General features: G+C 52.1%; 1 protein-coding gene across 2 annotated transcripts; it reads right to left on the bottom strand.

Annotated features, from left to right (window-relative positions):
* Positions 1-245: 245 nt before the first annotated feature.
* On the bottom strand, positions 246-13,643 carry LOC120533121 (alcohol dehydrogenase 1-like). 2 transcript variants are annotated; one of them, XM_039759836.1, is made up of 9 exons: positions 13,516-13,642; positions 9,237-9,338; positions 7,507-7,648; positions 6,093-6,180; positions 5,144-5,357; positions 4,642-4,902; positions 2,927-3,059; positions 2,712-2,850; positions 246-380 (listed from the first exon to the last, which is right to left on the bottom strand). In XM_039759836.1, exons 1-9 carry the CDS (start codon positions 13,531-13,533, stop codon positions 356-358), a joined length of 1,122 nt encoding a protein of 373 aa, XP_039615770.1. In that variant the 5' UTR covers positions 13,534-13,642; the 3' UTR covers positions 246-355. The 2 variants fall into 2 exon arrangements, with proteins under 2 accessions (XP_039615770.1, XP_039615771.1); XM_039759837.1 differs by lacking the exon at positions 4,642-4,902 and having other exon boundaries at positions 13,516-13,643.

A 13,643-nucleotide genomic window follows, 5' to 3' on the forward strand; every position in this document is an offset into this window, starting at 1 on the left:
TTTATTATATAGCGCCTTTCCTATCTAATTTTTACAGTCATTTTCAGCTGTCTGTCTGTCTGTCTGTCCATCTGATTTTTCAGCCCCTTTTTATCTGTCTGTCTGTCTACTTGTACAGCACCTCTTCTATTATATAGCGCCTTTTCTATCTCCATCTTCATCAGGGGTAGCATCTAGGAGGCCCCATAGGCCTTAGTGACAATGAAGGACAAAGAGACGACACAATCAGAGTCCCAGCAGGCTGATGTCAGTCAAGTGGCACCCAGCATTGGGTTTCACTTTTTTATTTCATGGACACTTTGGGCGAGGCTGAAGGTGAAGGTCCGCTCAGATCCCAAGGAAGTCGCCGCTTGCTTTACATCTTCAGGACGGTCCGAATGCTGAAAGACAAGAAACAAAGCATCAGTGGCAGACAGCAGGCACAGCGGGCACCTCGATGTCCCAGTCAACAACACAGTCGCTGGCGTCTGTGGCTTTGCTTGTCTTCTGTTGGAATTCTAAGGTTCAGAAGTAGGCCTCGACCCTCCATACTCCACATGTGACGCAGGTTTAGGATTGCAGGGGCCGAAGTCCACCCAGGGGTCCTGGACATGAGTCTGGAACGACACCCAGTTGGGAGACCCTTTCATGGCAGGACACCCTGACTCAGCTGGCACTTTTAGGACGTGTGAAGAAGCCACACAGAGGGTCACCAAGCCGAGAGCAGTGCCAGTCACTCAGTCACTGGACCACCCTGTGCCAGGACTGTGCGATGGACACCCCGTTAATATAAGAAGTGAGACGAGCCCACGGCCACCACGGGTTAACATCGCAGCATGAAGTGGACCACCACAGGTGCTGAGGTTCAGTTTGCGCCTTGTGGTCTCTTACAATGTTTGGCTCTTTTTGCGCGTTTGCCCCTCGCTGTTGTATTTGCCCTGCTAATTTGGGCAGCACCTCGGCGCCCAACTTGAGCCACCAGGCTGTGCTGAGACCTCGGCGGCCACCGACTTCCACTGGGAGTTTTTGTGCCTTTTGACTGTCCTCGTTTGGATTGTGGATTTTCTCGTATTTTGTTGTAATATTCCAGGATATTTTAGTTTTCTTCATTTATTGAGCATTCAGTTTTGTTATTTTACACTTTTGAAATTCCACCAGAGATAAAATAAGAACAAAAGTAAAAAACAAAACTGAAAGAACGGCGAGGTAACAAACCCTGAATTAGCACAGCCGTCTCATTGTTCAGCACTGTAACGTCCATCACTGGCCATGTGACGGGTGAGAAACTGGAAACGGGCAGAAGAATTGGGGCAGACGAGCAACAAAAGACGAGTCCAAGCCGGCGAGGCGTCCACCGCGTGTCAAACCCACCGCTACACAAAACTCGCAGCCCAGAAGAAACGCTGAGGAAGTCTGGAACCTTGAATCAAAATGGAGGAACGGAAAGTCGAGATGAAAGTGTGATCCATGGCCTTGGACGCTGTACACGGTGCGCTGGCACCGCACTCATGGCGCCACACGCTAGGACTTCTGGGGTGCGAGCGCCAAGCAACCAAACACACACATCTCTACGACAGGCCCACAAAATAGAACAAATATAGAAATAGAATAGAAAAGAACTCGGTCCACGGTAAAGAAATCAAATATCGAGGAATGAAAATTCGTAAACCGCTCGTCAGCGACTGCAACGTATGTAGGAGGGCATCATGGGACGCTTGTCATGCGTGGCAATTCTACGAGGCAAAGCCAAGTGTCACTGAGAGAGAAGGAGAAGCCCCTTCATTGAGGAGCCTATCGTTACGTTCGTCTCGACTGCGATTCTTGGTTTACGTATTTGGTGCGGACCACCGGTTCAGATTTTATCTTTCGTGTTTTTCAGCCCCCCAGCCTGTCCCTTTCCTCAAACTCTATTTCCTTGTGCATCTTTTCTTTAATTGAATATCTGTGACCCTCTTGCCACCTTTGAATTGCCACCTGCCCCCTTTTTCCCACCGTAGCTCGGTTGGTGCTCACATGGACCTCCATCACATCTTGAGAAGTGTCGCCGTCCAAATGATTAGAAAAGGCGGTAAGAACGTCATCATGTGCACCGGTGCAGACCTCGACTGCTGAGGTTACCATTGAGCAGGGTTTCTCAACCGGTGGGCTGTGACGGCATTGCAGGTGGGCCGCTGCCTACCTCCAGACCACACCCCGTTCACCACACTGACAAGTGCAGCCTCGCAGGTGAACCGCCGCCGATCCTGGGCGACCTCCCCATCCTCTGCTGAGACGACTGCTGACACCACATTGCCATTTGCCCCCCAATTCATCTAATGTTCTGACGCTCTGGTGGGTGTGCAGGACCAAAGCTTTGGCAGTGACATTTGATGCTCGATGTGGGCCACAAACACACTGGCATGTGAAAAACTGGGTGGTGACAACACTGTCATGGAGTATCGTTGGATTCAGAGTGGCCACTGTTGGAAGATCGAATGCAGCGCTTTGAGTGGAAGGTGGCGTGAAAACAGACAGGCCGTGATCAAAGGCTAGGAGTCAGGTAAGAGTTCAGGAACATAATCATGGACCCTCAGCATTGATCTGGAATCTGTGGAGGTTATCATAGAGTAACTTTGGATTGAGGGTGGCACGCTCTGAATTCTGGAAGACCAAATGCGGTGCTATGAGTGGGAGACATGCTGTGATCAAAGGCTAAGAGTCGGGTAGGAGTCCAGGTGTGCACTCTAACTCACCTTTTTCCAGTGACCATCAGCTCAAATGCCTCGTTGACTTTCTCCAAAGGCATCGTGTGAGTTATGAACTCGTCCACCTTGATTTTCTTCTCCATGTAGTCAGAGACCAGCTTGGGAACGCTCTGCACGCTCTTCCAGCCTGGCAGAAAAAAGAGAGTTTGTGTTGATGTTTGACTTGCAATAAGAGGGACGGTGAAGCCAGGGGGTCACTTTACCTCCAAAGTAGCTGCCCTTCCAGGTGCGCCCACAGATCAGGTCCACCGGCTTAGTAGAAACGTCCTTCACGTCCACCCAGCCGACGATAACGCTGACTCCCCAGGCACGTTTCGTCGACTCGAGGGCACTTCTCTGGAAAGGAAATCAAACCCCATTGACTGAGACTGGCACATCCTCTGGGGCCATCTGAAGCCCACAGGCCACACACACCTGACACGTTGACAGTCGGTTTGTTGGTTTTAATTTTTTCCTTTAAAATATCTTTGTAGACCTCCTTTGGCTTTGCTCCGTTTTGAGGGCTTCTCTTGTTCCCAATGCCCTGTTTTGTTTATCGACTTCATAATCCGATTTTGTGTGGAAGTAGGCCTCAAAAAGTATAGCCAGACCTGCACTCCCCCCACCACTCTGAAAGGCGCTATATAGTTTACTAAAAGTCCTTCTTTCTAAATTAGTGGCTCGCATGATGACTGGAGTGAGCGAGGCGCCTGACTTGTCACTGGTCTCCTCCAGGCCACTAGAGGGCCACACTCACTTTTACTCTGACTACTCTGAACACAGAGTGACGGCATCCAGAGGAGGACAAGAGTCTTCACTTTCTTGTTACGTGTTTTAAATTGTATTTTTATTGAGAATTTTTAGTTTGCTTCCCGGGTCCTCCCTGCGTGGAGTTTGCAGGTTCTCCCCGTGTCTCTGGTTTCCTCCCACAGTCCAAAGATATGCAGGTTAGCTGGATTGGCGATTCTAAATTGTCCCGTGTGTAGGTGTGTGTGCCCTGTGGTGGGCTGGCACCCTGCCCGGGGTTTGTTTCCTGCCCTGCGCCCTGTGTTGGCTGCATTGGCTCCAGCAGACCCCCGTGACCATGTAGTTAGGATATAGCGGGTTGGATAATGGATGGATGAGAATTTTTATTTTTTTATTTCTCTGTTAGACCAACCTGTCTGTGAACCTTTTCTTCGTGTGCTTAAGTTACAAAGTAGCATTGCTATTGCTGTTTGGCGCCAGGGTTTTTATGGTTTCTCTGCCCTTTTTGAATACTGAGGCCTGGACCCCCTTTTTTTGGACCCCTGCTTCTTGAGTTTGTGGCCAAGCGGATTTCTCTTCTCGGCCCCACAGAATTCTCAAGGCCTACTCTTTCATATTTGAAGCCTTTGTTGAGTTTGTCGGCTGGGGAATCAGAAGAGAGAGAAACTGGTCCCGTGTTGAGACCCCACTTCTGGATTTGTGTCGTGTTTTTTTACAAGTCGTTGGTATTCATTTCGTTTACCTCGGGTGCCTCCACTTTGGCTCCATTTTTCCAGGTTATCACCGTCTTGTTAGCAGCAGGGCTCTGTTGCCATCATGTGACCCCGGAAGTCAAAGGCGATGTAGAAACCAAAAGAACGTTTCGAAAAAACGGGAAGTTCATCACATCAAAGTCAAAAATTCAAACATGAGTGGGAAACCACGAAAGGTTGGCTGAAAAAGAGTTTTAAGGAGCACAAGGCCAATCGAGGAAACGGCAAACTCAGACAGGAAGTGCATCCAAAGGTTACGACCTCTGAGGTCACGCCCCCTAACACCATGACATGTCAACCTAGCAACAAAATGGCTGTGATGTAAGGAACAGAATGTGGAGCTAACGAAAACCCAACGTGGGGGCTCAACCTCACAAACCCACGCGTAATGTGAACGGGGGGTCCTGGAAACATCAGCGGCGTCACCTCACCACACTCACCATGACGTCCACGTTGCCGGCGCACTCCAGAGAAAAGTCGACGCCGCCGTCCGTCATCTCCATCAGCACCTCCTGGATGGGCTTCTTGTAGTCCTTGGGGTTGATGAAGTCGGTGGCTCCGAACTCCTTAGCCTTGCTGGACTTGTCCTTGTTGATGTCCACTGCGAAGATGCGAGACGCTCCGGCCGCCTGGCAGCCCATGACAGCCGCTAGGCCGACGGCGCCGAGTCCAAACACGGCACAGGTGGAGCCCGGCTGGACCTGCACAGAGTGACGGTGGGGTGAGAGACCACCCTGCTGATACTGACTGGCGTCTGCCATGTCTGGTGGTTGTGAGGTCCTCCAGTAAGTGGAGAGACCTTCCCACAGTGCATTTCCCAGCACTGATCCTGGCCCATTTGTAGCGCCCCCCTTCACCCCCCCGGACACAGTGCCAGTGCTGACCGCCCACTGAGGTGAAGCCTGAAGGCCACTCAGCGGCCCCCCACACTAAAGCACAGACCTTGGCCGTGTTGATCGCCGCTCCGTAGCCCGTGGAGATGCCACAGCCCAGCAGGCAGACCTTGTCGAGGGGCGCGCTGTCAGGAATCTTGGTCAAAGCCTCCTCTGGGACCACCGTGTACTCGGAGAAGGTGCTGGTGCCCATGAACTGGATGATGACTTTGCCTTTGCACGTGAAGCGACTTTTGCTCTTCATGTTCTTTTCATCAACAGTCCTGGATGTGAAGTAAAAGAGCAAACGTATAAAATTGAAAACAGAATCTGATTTAACTGGACAGACACTCAGAGTGACACGATGGCGGACAGGAGGACGCATTGACTGACAGACATCATTCTGGACAAGAGCAAGACATTCGGACCATCAGGATCACCAGGTTTGTTTCAAATGACGTCTGGTTGATCTTTGAAGGTCTCTAAAGTTCTACTGTCCACCACACAACATGGCCACTTGAACCTTTTGAACATGGGTGCCCTTAACAAACGTCCTTGTCTCTTTAGTCTTGTTGATCCTCCATCCTCGTCCCCTTCATCAGGTCACCTGTCCATCTCCAGCTCCTTCACCTTCCCTAATGACAGGAGACTCCGGTTAGCTTTGGGGTGAGTGGCTCACAACTCATCTTGGCGTCTGTCTGTAGTGTCACTAGGTGGGTGGGTGTGGACCACACCAGGTGACACCATCACTGTGCCATTTCAGCAGTGTTTTGGGCAGAAGTCACCAAGGGGGACCCATTCAAGGGTCAAGGAAACAAGTGAGTGTTGAAGGTGTGGCCACCGCTCTGTTCACAAAGTCACTGGGGGCCTTGGTCAACACACTGGGTGACGCCAGCCCTAGTGACGCCCACCTCTGCAGTGACGCATGCCTGGTGACTCTAAGTGGCTGCCAATTTGTCACACACACACACACACTCAGCACTCGGGGGTCTTGACTCTCGATTTAGGAAGTGCGTTACCAGTTCTTCACACATTGGTTCGTTTTGTCGCTCAGGCACAGCGGGCACTCCGCACACTGGGAAACGAAGAGGGGGATCACTTTGTCTCCTGGAAAGTAAAGAAAGACAATGAATGTTAGAAAATAATCAGACATCTGGGGGACACGCGTGTGTCGGGCGTTCTGTTCATTTGGCTTCGCTGCATTCACTTTATTCTGAGACTCGGCCCCCAGCCAGGAGGTCCTGGGAGAACCAGGATGTTCTTCCTCAGAGAGTTGTCTTCACTGTGGCTACTCAGGTCCCTCTCTGGTCACAGTGAGTCTCGCTTGGTCTCCAGGTGACACAACCTGCTGCTGATGCCTCCCACTCGGCCGGTGAGCACGTCGCTTACCCCCAAATTACAAAGACGTTCATTAACACAAAGGTCCTGTGCATGAAGATGGCACATGGAGAAGAAGGACAAATGTGGATGCCATGGAGCCTCATATAGAAGAAGAAGGACAAGTGAAAGAGGTGACTATCAGAAGGGTGTGGTGGCAGGGACACACGGAAAGGTGTGACGGTGATGGGACCCTTAAGACGAATAGATGGCAGCTCATCAGGACAGCAGAAGTGTGGTGGATGGAGGGAGAGGAGGACAATCTGCAGAAACACCAAGGGAGGATGGAGAAGACAAACAAGCAATGAAGAGCGACGGGCAGAATCAGGGAGGTGGCCGAGTCTCTCGCTGGGAGCCGAATATCAGGCTTTCTGTTAGTGGCGTTCAGACACCAGGGTGGTCTGTGTCATCATCGTCACAAAGGGGACAATGACAGTGAGAGGGGGATCCGTTCAAACCCCTAAACTAGTAAGACTTAAACTTCAACGTATTCAGTGATGAAAACAGAAAAGGCCAAAAAGACGGAGGCCTCTGCATCTTCACACTCCTCAGCCTCACCCCACTAGAGCTGCTCGGGTGGTCACACCTGGTGAGGTCCCAGGAGGGGCGTCACCACTGTGGGACCAGCGCCACCTCTTGGGCTTGGGCACCGTAGGCCATACTCAGTTAACGCAGTGGGGGCTTTTTACCCCTTATATAATTTCATAAACATTGTTTCATTTCGGGTTGGATTGTGGTCACTACAGATTGGACTCAAGACATGAAGCCAAATAAACAACACAATAAACCTGTGAGAGCGTCACGCGAGGGGTCCACAACCAAAAAATGAAGAGCGGGAGACGCAAACTAACGGCTCAGCAAGGAGTGGCAGCCAGCAGGTGGAACATCTGAAGAAGCAGAGAACTCAAACTAAAAAGGTGACATGAAAACAAAGACCCCTTTGTGACAGACGGCCCACAGCCAGCAGAGAGGCCCTGAAAGGCGCTATATACAAGAACATCTCCGACCCACCGAGGCCTCCTTAAATAAACCCCAGGACCAACGTGGGGGTCTCACCAGGCTTGAATCTCGTCACTCCCGGCCCAACGCTCTCCACAATTCCAGCTCCTTCATGTCCCAGGACACATGGAAAGCCGTACTCTTTGCCACCTTCGTACAGGATGTAGTAGTCGGAGTGGCACACGCCCGTGGCGACCACCTGTGTGGTGAAACACATGAGCTTCATCTTAATCTTCAAAGCAGTTCACACTTTACGGCCCCTTGATGACGTCCCCCAGGCCGCAAGGCTCACAGACAATTCACTGGGACGGTGTGACGATGATGTCATTGATGGGACTGTGTAAGGATGGCATGAAAACCCGGCGAGCGCCCTGTTGGCCGTTTCTGTATAACTTTCGACTACCATTTTGGTTTTGATGAAGGACAGCATTGCCTTCTGCTTATCGCACTTCACGCCCCTCTGACTGCGTCTTCTCTTTCTGTCTCGTCCAGGGGGCACACTTTGGCCTCGCTGTGCCAGCCGCTCCTCACTTGGGGTCGTATCCTATTCTGCCATGTGACCGCACATCCCCTAGTAAAAGGGGACTTTGGCAACTTCCTGTCAGGTGACCCCCTGTCTGATCTCACTTTAGACCCTGGGGGGGTTGCAGCTAACAGAAGGTGGGCCACAGCTGCTGGACGCCTGGTCAGTCTCGCCCGGACCCTCACCCTAACCCCAGCTGGCTGTCTAGAGGCAGGCACTAAGCTCATATTGTGAGCGCCTCACTCGCTGCCTTCTTAGGCGCATCTCTTGTGCTTATGTGCTCCCCGTGTGGACCCCCAGAGTGCTCCTCTGCTGTAAGAAGGAAGGCCCTCCATGTGCGGCAGTCGACTTCAAAGGGGGGATTAAAAACCTTTCAGTGGCATCAGTGAGAGTGCTGGGTGGTACTGGGGGACGCGTCGGGGGCATCGGCCCGAGCCAGAAAGTGTCATGAAGCTGACGTCCCCGTTATTTCTCTTTTTAGCACGTCTGTCTGTCTGTCTGTCTGTCTGTCTGTCTGTCTGTCTGGCGTGTCGTGCCGCTGGACGCTGCAATGCGGTGTGTGGACGGGGTGACAAGAAAGCCACTTGGCTTGACACGTCGAGATCTTCCTGGATGTGTAAACATTCGCGTTGTCCCCTCCGAGTTTCTCTTTTTATTTCATTCTATTAATATTGATGTTGTAATCGTTTTGTATCTCGTTTCATTTAGACTCACGACCGCCATTTTAAAATGTCAAACTGTGACGCATGAAACCCCAGCATTGATCCTGATGTGACTGACAGCGGTGTCAGCCTCTCCTGTGCCAGCTCCCAAGGCTCCGCCCCCTGGCATGTTTCCTCCCAGGTCCGAGTCACATTTCTAAATATTAGTGGGCACCAAACGCAGCGCCAAATTGGTGAATTGAGCTGACGACGAAATGACCAGCAAGCGCTGGACCTCGAGAGCTGACCCTCAGAACGTCGTCTCTGCTCTTCCCGTTGCCGAGTCGCCATGATTGGGACGGGCGAGCGTTTGTGCCGCTCTCAATTCTGAAGTGACGGCATACAAAAGTGACGGCGCAGGGCAGTTCACCTGTGAGGACGTCGCCGCCAGGCCTGGCTCGATGACCCCAGGAAATAAGATGGTGACGGCGCCCAACTCGTCTTATTGACTGCGACTTCAACTTGGAGACGTCAGGGTGAGCCGAACAAGACAAAGACAAAACCTGAAAGACCGAAGGCGTCCCCATCAGGTGTCCCCCCGTCACCCGCAGCCCTCCGCTTACCTTCAGGCGGACTTCGTGGGCCTGTGGCGGGGCCACCTCGATTTCTTCAATGGTCAGCGGCTTCTTGGGCTCCCAGGCAACGGCGGCCTTGCACTTGATAACCTGTGTGAGGACATCGAGGACACGGAGGTCAGTCAGCCATACCACCCCAGAGAGTCCACGACGCCCCCCGCTGGCGACACTCTTAAACCGCTCAATGCACCAAGCACAGGACTGTCATGGTCACAGGCGGACAGGCACTTTATGTGGGCATTGTGGGTACAGCGGGCACTGGCAGACCGTGAAGCACCTTGATATCTGCCAGAGGGTGTATCTGAAACACAAGGGGGCACAGTGTGATAAACTCCCAAATATCCCAGCCCAGCTAAATGACGCACTGGCTGCCATCTTGTGACCCCCTTGAGCTGACTGGGTCTCACAGTGCTAAGGCTGGCGGTCCCGTCAAGAGCACAGATTTTCGAGGGCATAACGTGATGCAATGTGACGTTCTCAGACCTGCTCGAGGTCACACGATGGAGCCTATCTTGGCAGCACTGGGCATAAGGCAGGAAACGGCCCTGGACTAGAGTGCTAGTCCACCTCGTGGCCCACTCATGAACAAGCACAGTGCCCAAGGGCACAGGACCCATGAGGCAGCAGTGCCCCCATCATGCCACCCCATGGGCTGGTGCCATTTTTAAATTCTCTGGACTCTCGCCCACCTCCTCAGCTCACCCCTGTCCACACCCGCCAAAGTTCCATTTTCTGTGCCTTCTTTCTCTCTTGTCTTCGATTCGAGTCTTCATCTGAATGGCACCATATAAAGAAAAGGGTGAAAGGGCAGCACACTGCTTATGCCGTTTGGGCTGAGTGAAGAGGTCCGGGGAGACCCCCTGCTCACCTGCTCTTCACGAGTGGCTCTTTCCCATCCTCGTGGTCTCTTCATGCCCTCTATTATCTCTCAGACCCTCTTTTGTGCCAGTCACATTTCATTTTATTTCTACTCTCCCACAGTCCCACTTGATATACGCCAGAGACCACCCACCAGATGGCTTGTAATGGCAGAGTTTCTGTTTGCACCACCGCTGCCCATCAGTCATGTTAGACACAACAGACAAAGTCCAGCAGGCTTCACTCGGGCACAGCGAATGGGGACTGAATGTGTGATGTGCCACCCTGCCTAGTGCAGGGGTCTCATTGGGCGCTATATGAAGTGAAGGTTTATAGGAATATCTGTTTCTTCATGCCATGGGCTCTATAAAGTGACATTAGACAAATGGGCATTGGATGCACCTCAGCACTTTCAGCCTTCATGGCACTCATGACTTTGCTTATATCTGTGCCCACTTTGAGCCTTTGGAGGGCACAGCACTTGACAGAAAGCTGCTTATTTGGCACCCATCTGTTTAAGCTCTAGGGGTGTGAGGGGTGGAGCCAATCCTGGCTGGGCCTCCTGTGTGTCATGGGGGGCACTTACTTATGCACACACTTGCCCTCACTTGGACCAGTTTAGAGTCACACGTTAACCCAACGTGTTATGAACGAAGATCAGCAGCATGCAGGGTCCACACAGACTTGGATTTGAACCCGGGTCACCTGGCGGCACAGGCAGGGGCTCAAACAGACTGAAGCACAAGGACGATGAGGCCACAAGTCACCCAACCACGTTCAGTGCCAGCGTCCCCTACTGGAGACCACAGGGCCTTAATGGGTCCGGACTGGTGCTTGGTGAGGGGCGGTCACTCTGCTCACCTCACGCAGGAACAAATCATTGGGGTCTTGGGGGCAACAATCTATCCGGGCGGGTCGAGCATCGGTACAGGAATCGTGTCAGCCCACGGCCGACCACCCCGCAGTCCCGCCAGCTCGGCCGGCCGTTTCGCACGACCTTTGGGGTGCGCGCCGCCGAGTTTGCGCGTGCCAGTCTTCCAGCCTCGCCTCGTTTTGTGGAAGTCTGAAGCGCGAGCTCGCGTCCGTGTGGAGGGCGTGACGTCACGTGAGGTGACACTGAGGGACTTTTCATTTAACAACAAATTTGATGCAAGCAATACAAAGGAAGAGTAGAATAAGGGGGCGACACGGGGTGCCATAAGTGGCTACCAGTCGAAGCCGTGGGACCCCCACAGACGCCAGTTCAGCTTTGATTGGAATTCCTGCCTTATATGCAAACCGCGGTTTCCCAGAGAGTTGGTCATAATGACGATGGCGCTCCATTTTAGTTGCACGGGGGTCGCTTCGTGTTTTTATCTCGTATAACGATGGTCGTCCCCGTCACGATTTCATTTCCAGGTGCCCCGGTTGCGCCGTTCTGTGCGGTGGCCCTGAAGTGCAATGCGCAGAAGCAAATGAAATCACGTGAAACAAATCAGAAAACACAAAAACAAATTGGAAACACAAATCAGAAAGCGCAAAAAAATCAACGAGAAACAACAAAAGCAAATGGAGCAGCAGAGGAGAGGAATGGGAAGGCTGGGAACTAAAGAGCGGCGCCGAAAAGTCAAGTCCATGCACGGCGATTTAACGGCAGCTTTTCAGCGAGTGGTGTGCTGAAGCCGCGAACGCTGAAGGTAAAGGAGATCTCGAAACTTTTTTAGTTATTTTCTGTACTTTAGCAGAAAGATAACGTCTGCATAACTTGGAGCCGACTGGACTTTCACCAGTAAGTGGGTTTGTTTCCAGTAGAAGTCCGACGTGTTCGCTCCAAGAACGACTTCTGTAACAGTTTGGTCAAAAATCAGCCGACTAACAAGTCGCGTTTAACGGCGGCCAGTGGTCGCTTGTGTCCGCGCCGATTGCTTTTGGCTGCCTAGTTGTGTCCCGCAGCGCTCCGGTTGTCGTCACGCACTCAGCATTACGTTATGGTGACCTACAGCCAGGACTGCGTGGCATCATAAATGGCGAAGAACTAAAGACAGACAGAAAGACTGCAGGATTTGACCTAAAATGGCCACACGCTAAAAGGACCGACAGCCTCTTTTTTATTATCCTCACTTTCTAAAGAAGCGGCGATATCAGCTGATGATACGAACTGCGAACTTTTAACTGAGCAGAGCGCGGAGTCCCCACACGGGACTGAGATGACAACAAACTGCCAGGAGAAACTCCACCAAATCAAACAGCTTCCTGTTTCATCCATAAATGACAAGCGTCCCGGGTCCGAATGTGACAGGGACAAGCGCGCGGTCCAAAAGGAGCGCCGTCAGTCCCGGGAGTAGCGGGCACAGAGGGGCGCAGACACCTCACCTTCCACCGCTCAAAACTCATCGGTTGTGATGCTTGGTCTCCGGTGAGCATCTTGTGTGGACGCTGGCCTTGGGGCGGCTCGCGGAATGTGTGCGCGGTGGACGAGTTACTTCTGACCCTGCACGGGCGAGTGAAGTGACAGGGAGTGAGCGGTCATTGTTGAGGGTCACGTCTAGCAGTCGGACTTCTCCTTCTCTCTGACAATTCATTTTAGGTCGATGCCGAATACACGGCGGAGGTGAAAACGTGAAAACGAATAATCGAACAACACTACAAAGTGCAGGTGAAGTAACGGGTGTCGGTCTGTAATTAAAAAAAGACGAAGAGCAAACGTCCTCAGTGCGGAGCGCTGTCGCCATGAAGTCACAGCGTCTCTGCAGTTCAAATACTGAAGTGTGTTTGTCATCTTTAAACACGGCAATGGCGGAGGGGCTCCGAGTTATCCACACGGGATCAGTTCTGCTAAAGTAGAGGAAATCTCAGCAAACGAGAAGAGACGTCATTTACCTTTCGGCGTTCTCGCCTTCACCCCACCGCTCGTTGAAAGGCTTCAGTGAAGTTCACTTGCAGCGCCGCTCTTTGGATTTCTCTGCGCGGACTTCGTTTTCTTTGCGCACAGCCGCTCGCTTTGCATTTGTTGTTTCTCAGTTGATTTTGCGCGTTCAGTTTGTTTCTGTGTTTTCTGGTTTGTTTTTTCGTGATTTAAGTTGGTTTTGCTCATTGCACTTCAGGGGCACCGTAGTTCTTTTATACTAATTAAAATGGACAGAAAAAAGACCACCACACAAATGTAAATTAACAGGAAAAAGCAAGAAAGGTGAACAGTTACAGTGATGGTGAAAATGACAGAGATGGCGCAAAGCCGACATTTGTGAATGCAGAAGAAGAAGAAGAAGAAGAGTGAATTAATGGAAGGCCGGGGGACCCCCGAGGACGGAGTCTGAGGAGCGACACCACCAGCGCACCGATAGCAGAGCCAGTGCGGGACCAGCTGAACGGTGCAGCGACAATCAGAGCGTCTTACACCCCCTCACGCACAGCCAGCCGCTGTACCTACCTTGCCAGCTGTCGACATGTCTGCCTGCTCAGGTGGTCGGCTGTCTGAAACGGAGATTCGAGCGAATGCCACGGGGAGCGAACGGAAGAGAATTTAAGAAGGCGGCGAGGGCGCGGCGGGTTAATATT

Source organism: Polypterus senegalus, chromosome 7 (assembly GCF_016835505.1).
Source record: "Polypterus senegalus isolate Bchr_013 chromosome 7, ASM1683550v1, whole genome shotgun sequence".
Classification (NCBI taxonomy): Eukaryota; Metazoa; Chordata; class Cladistia; order Polypteriformes; family Polypteridae; genus Polypterus; species Polypterus senegalus.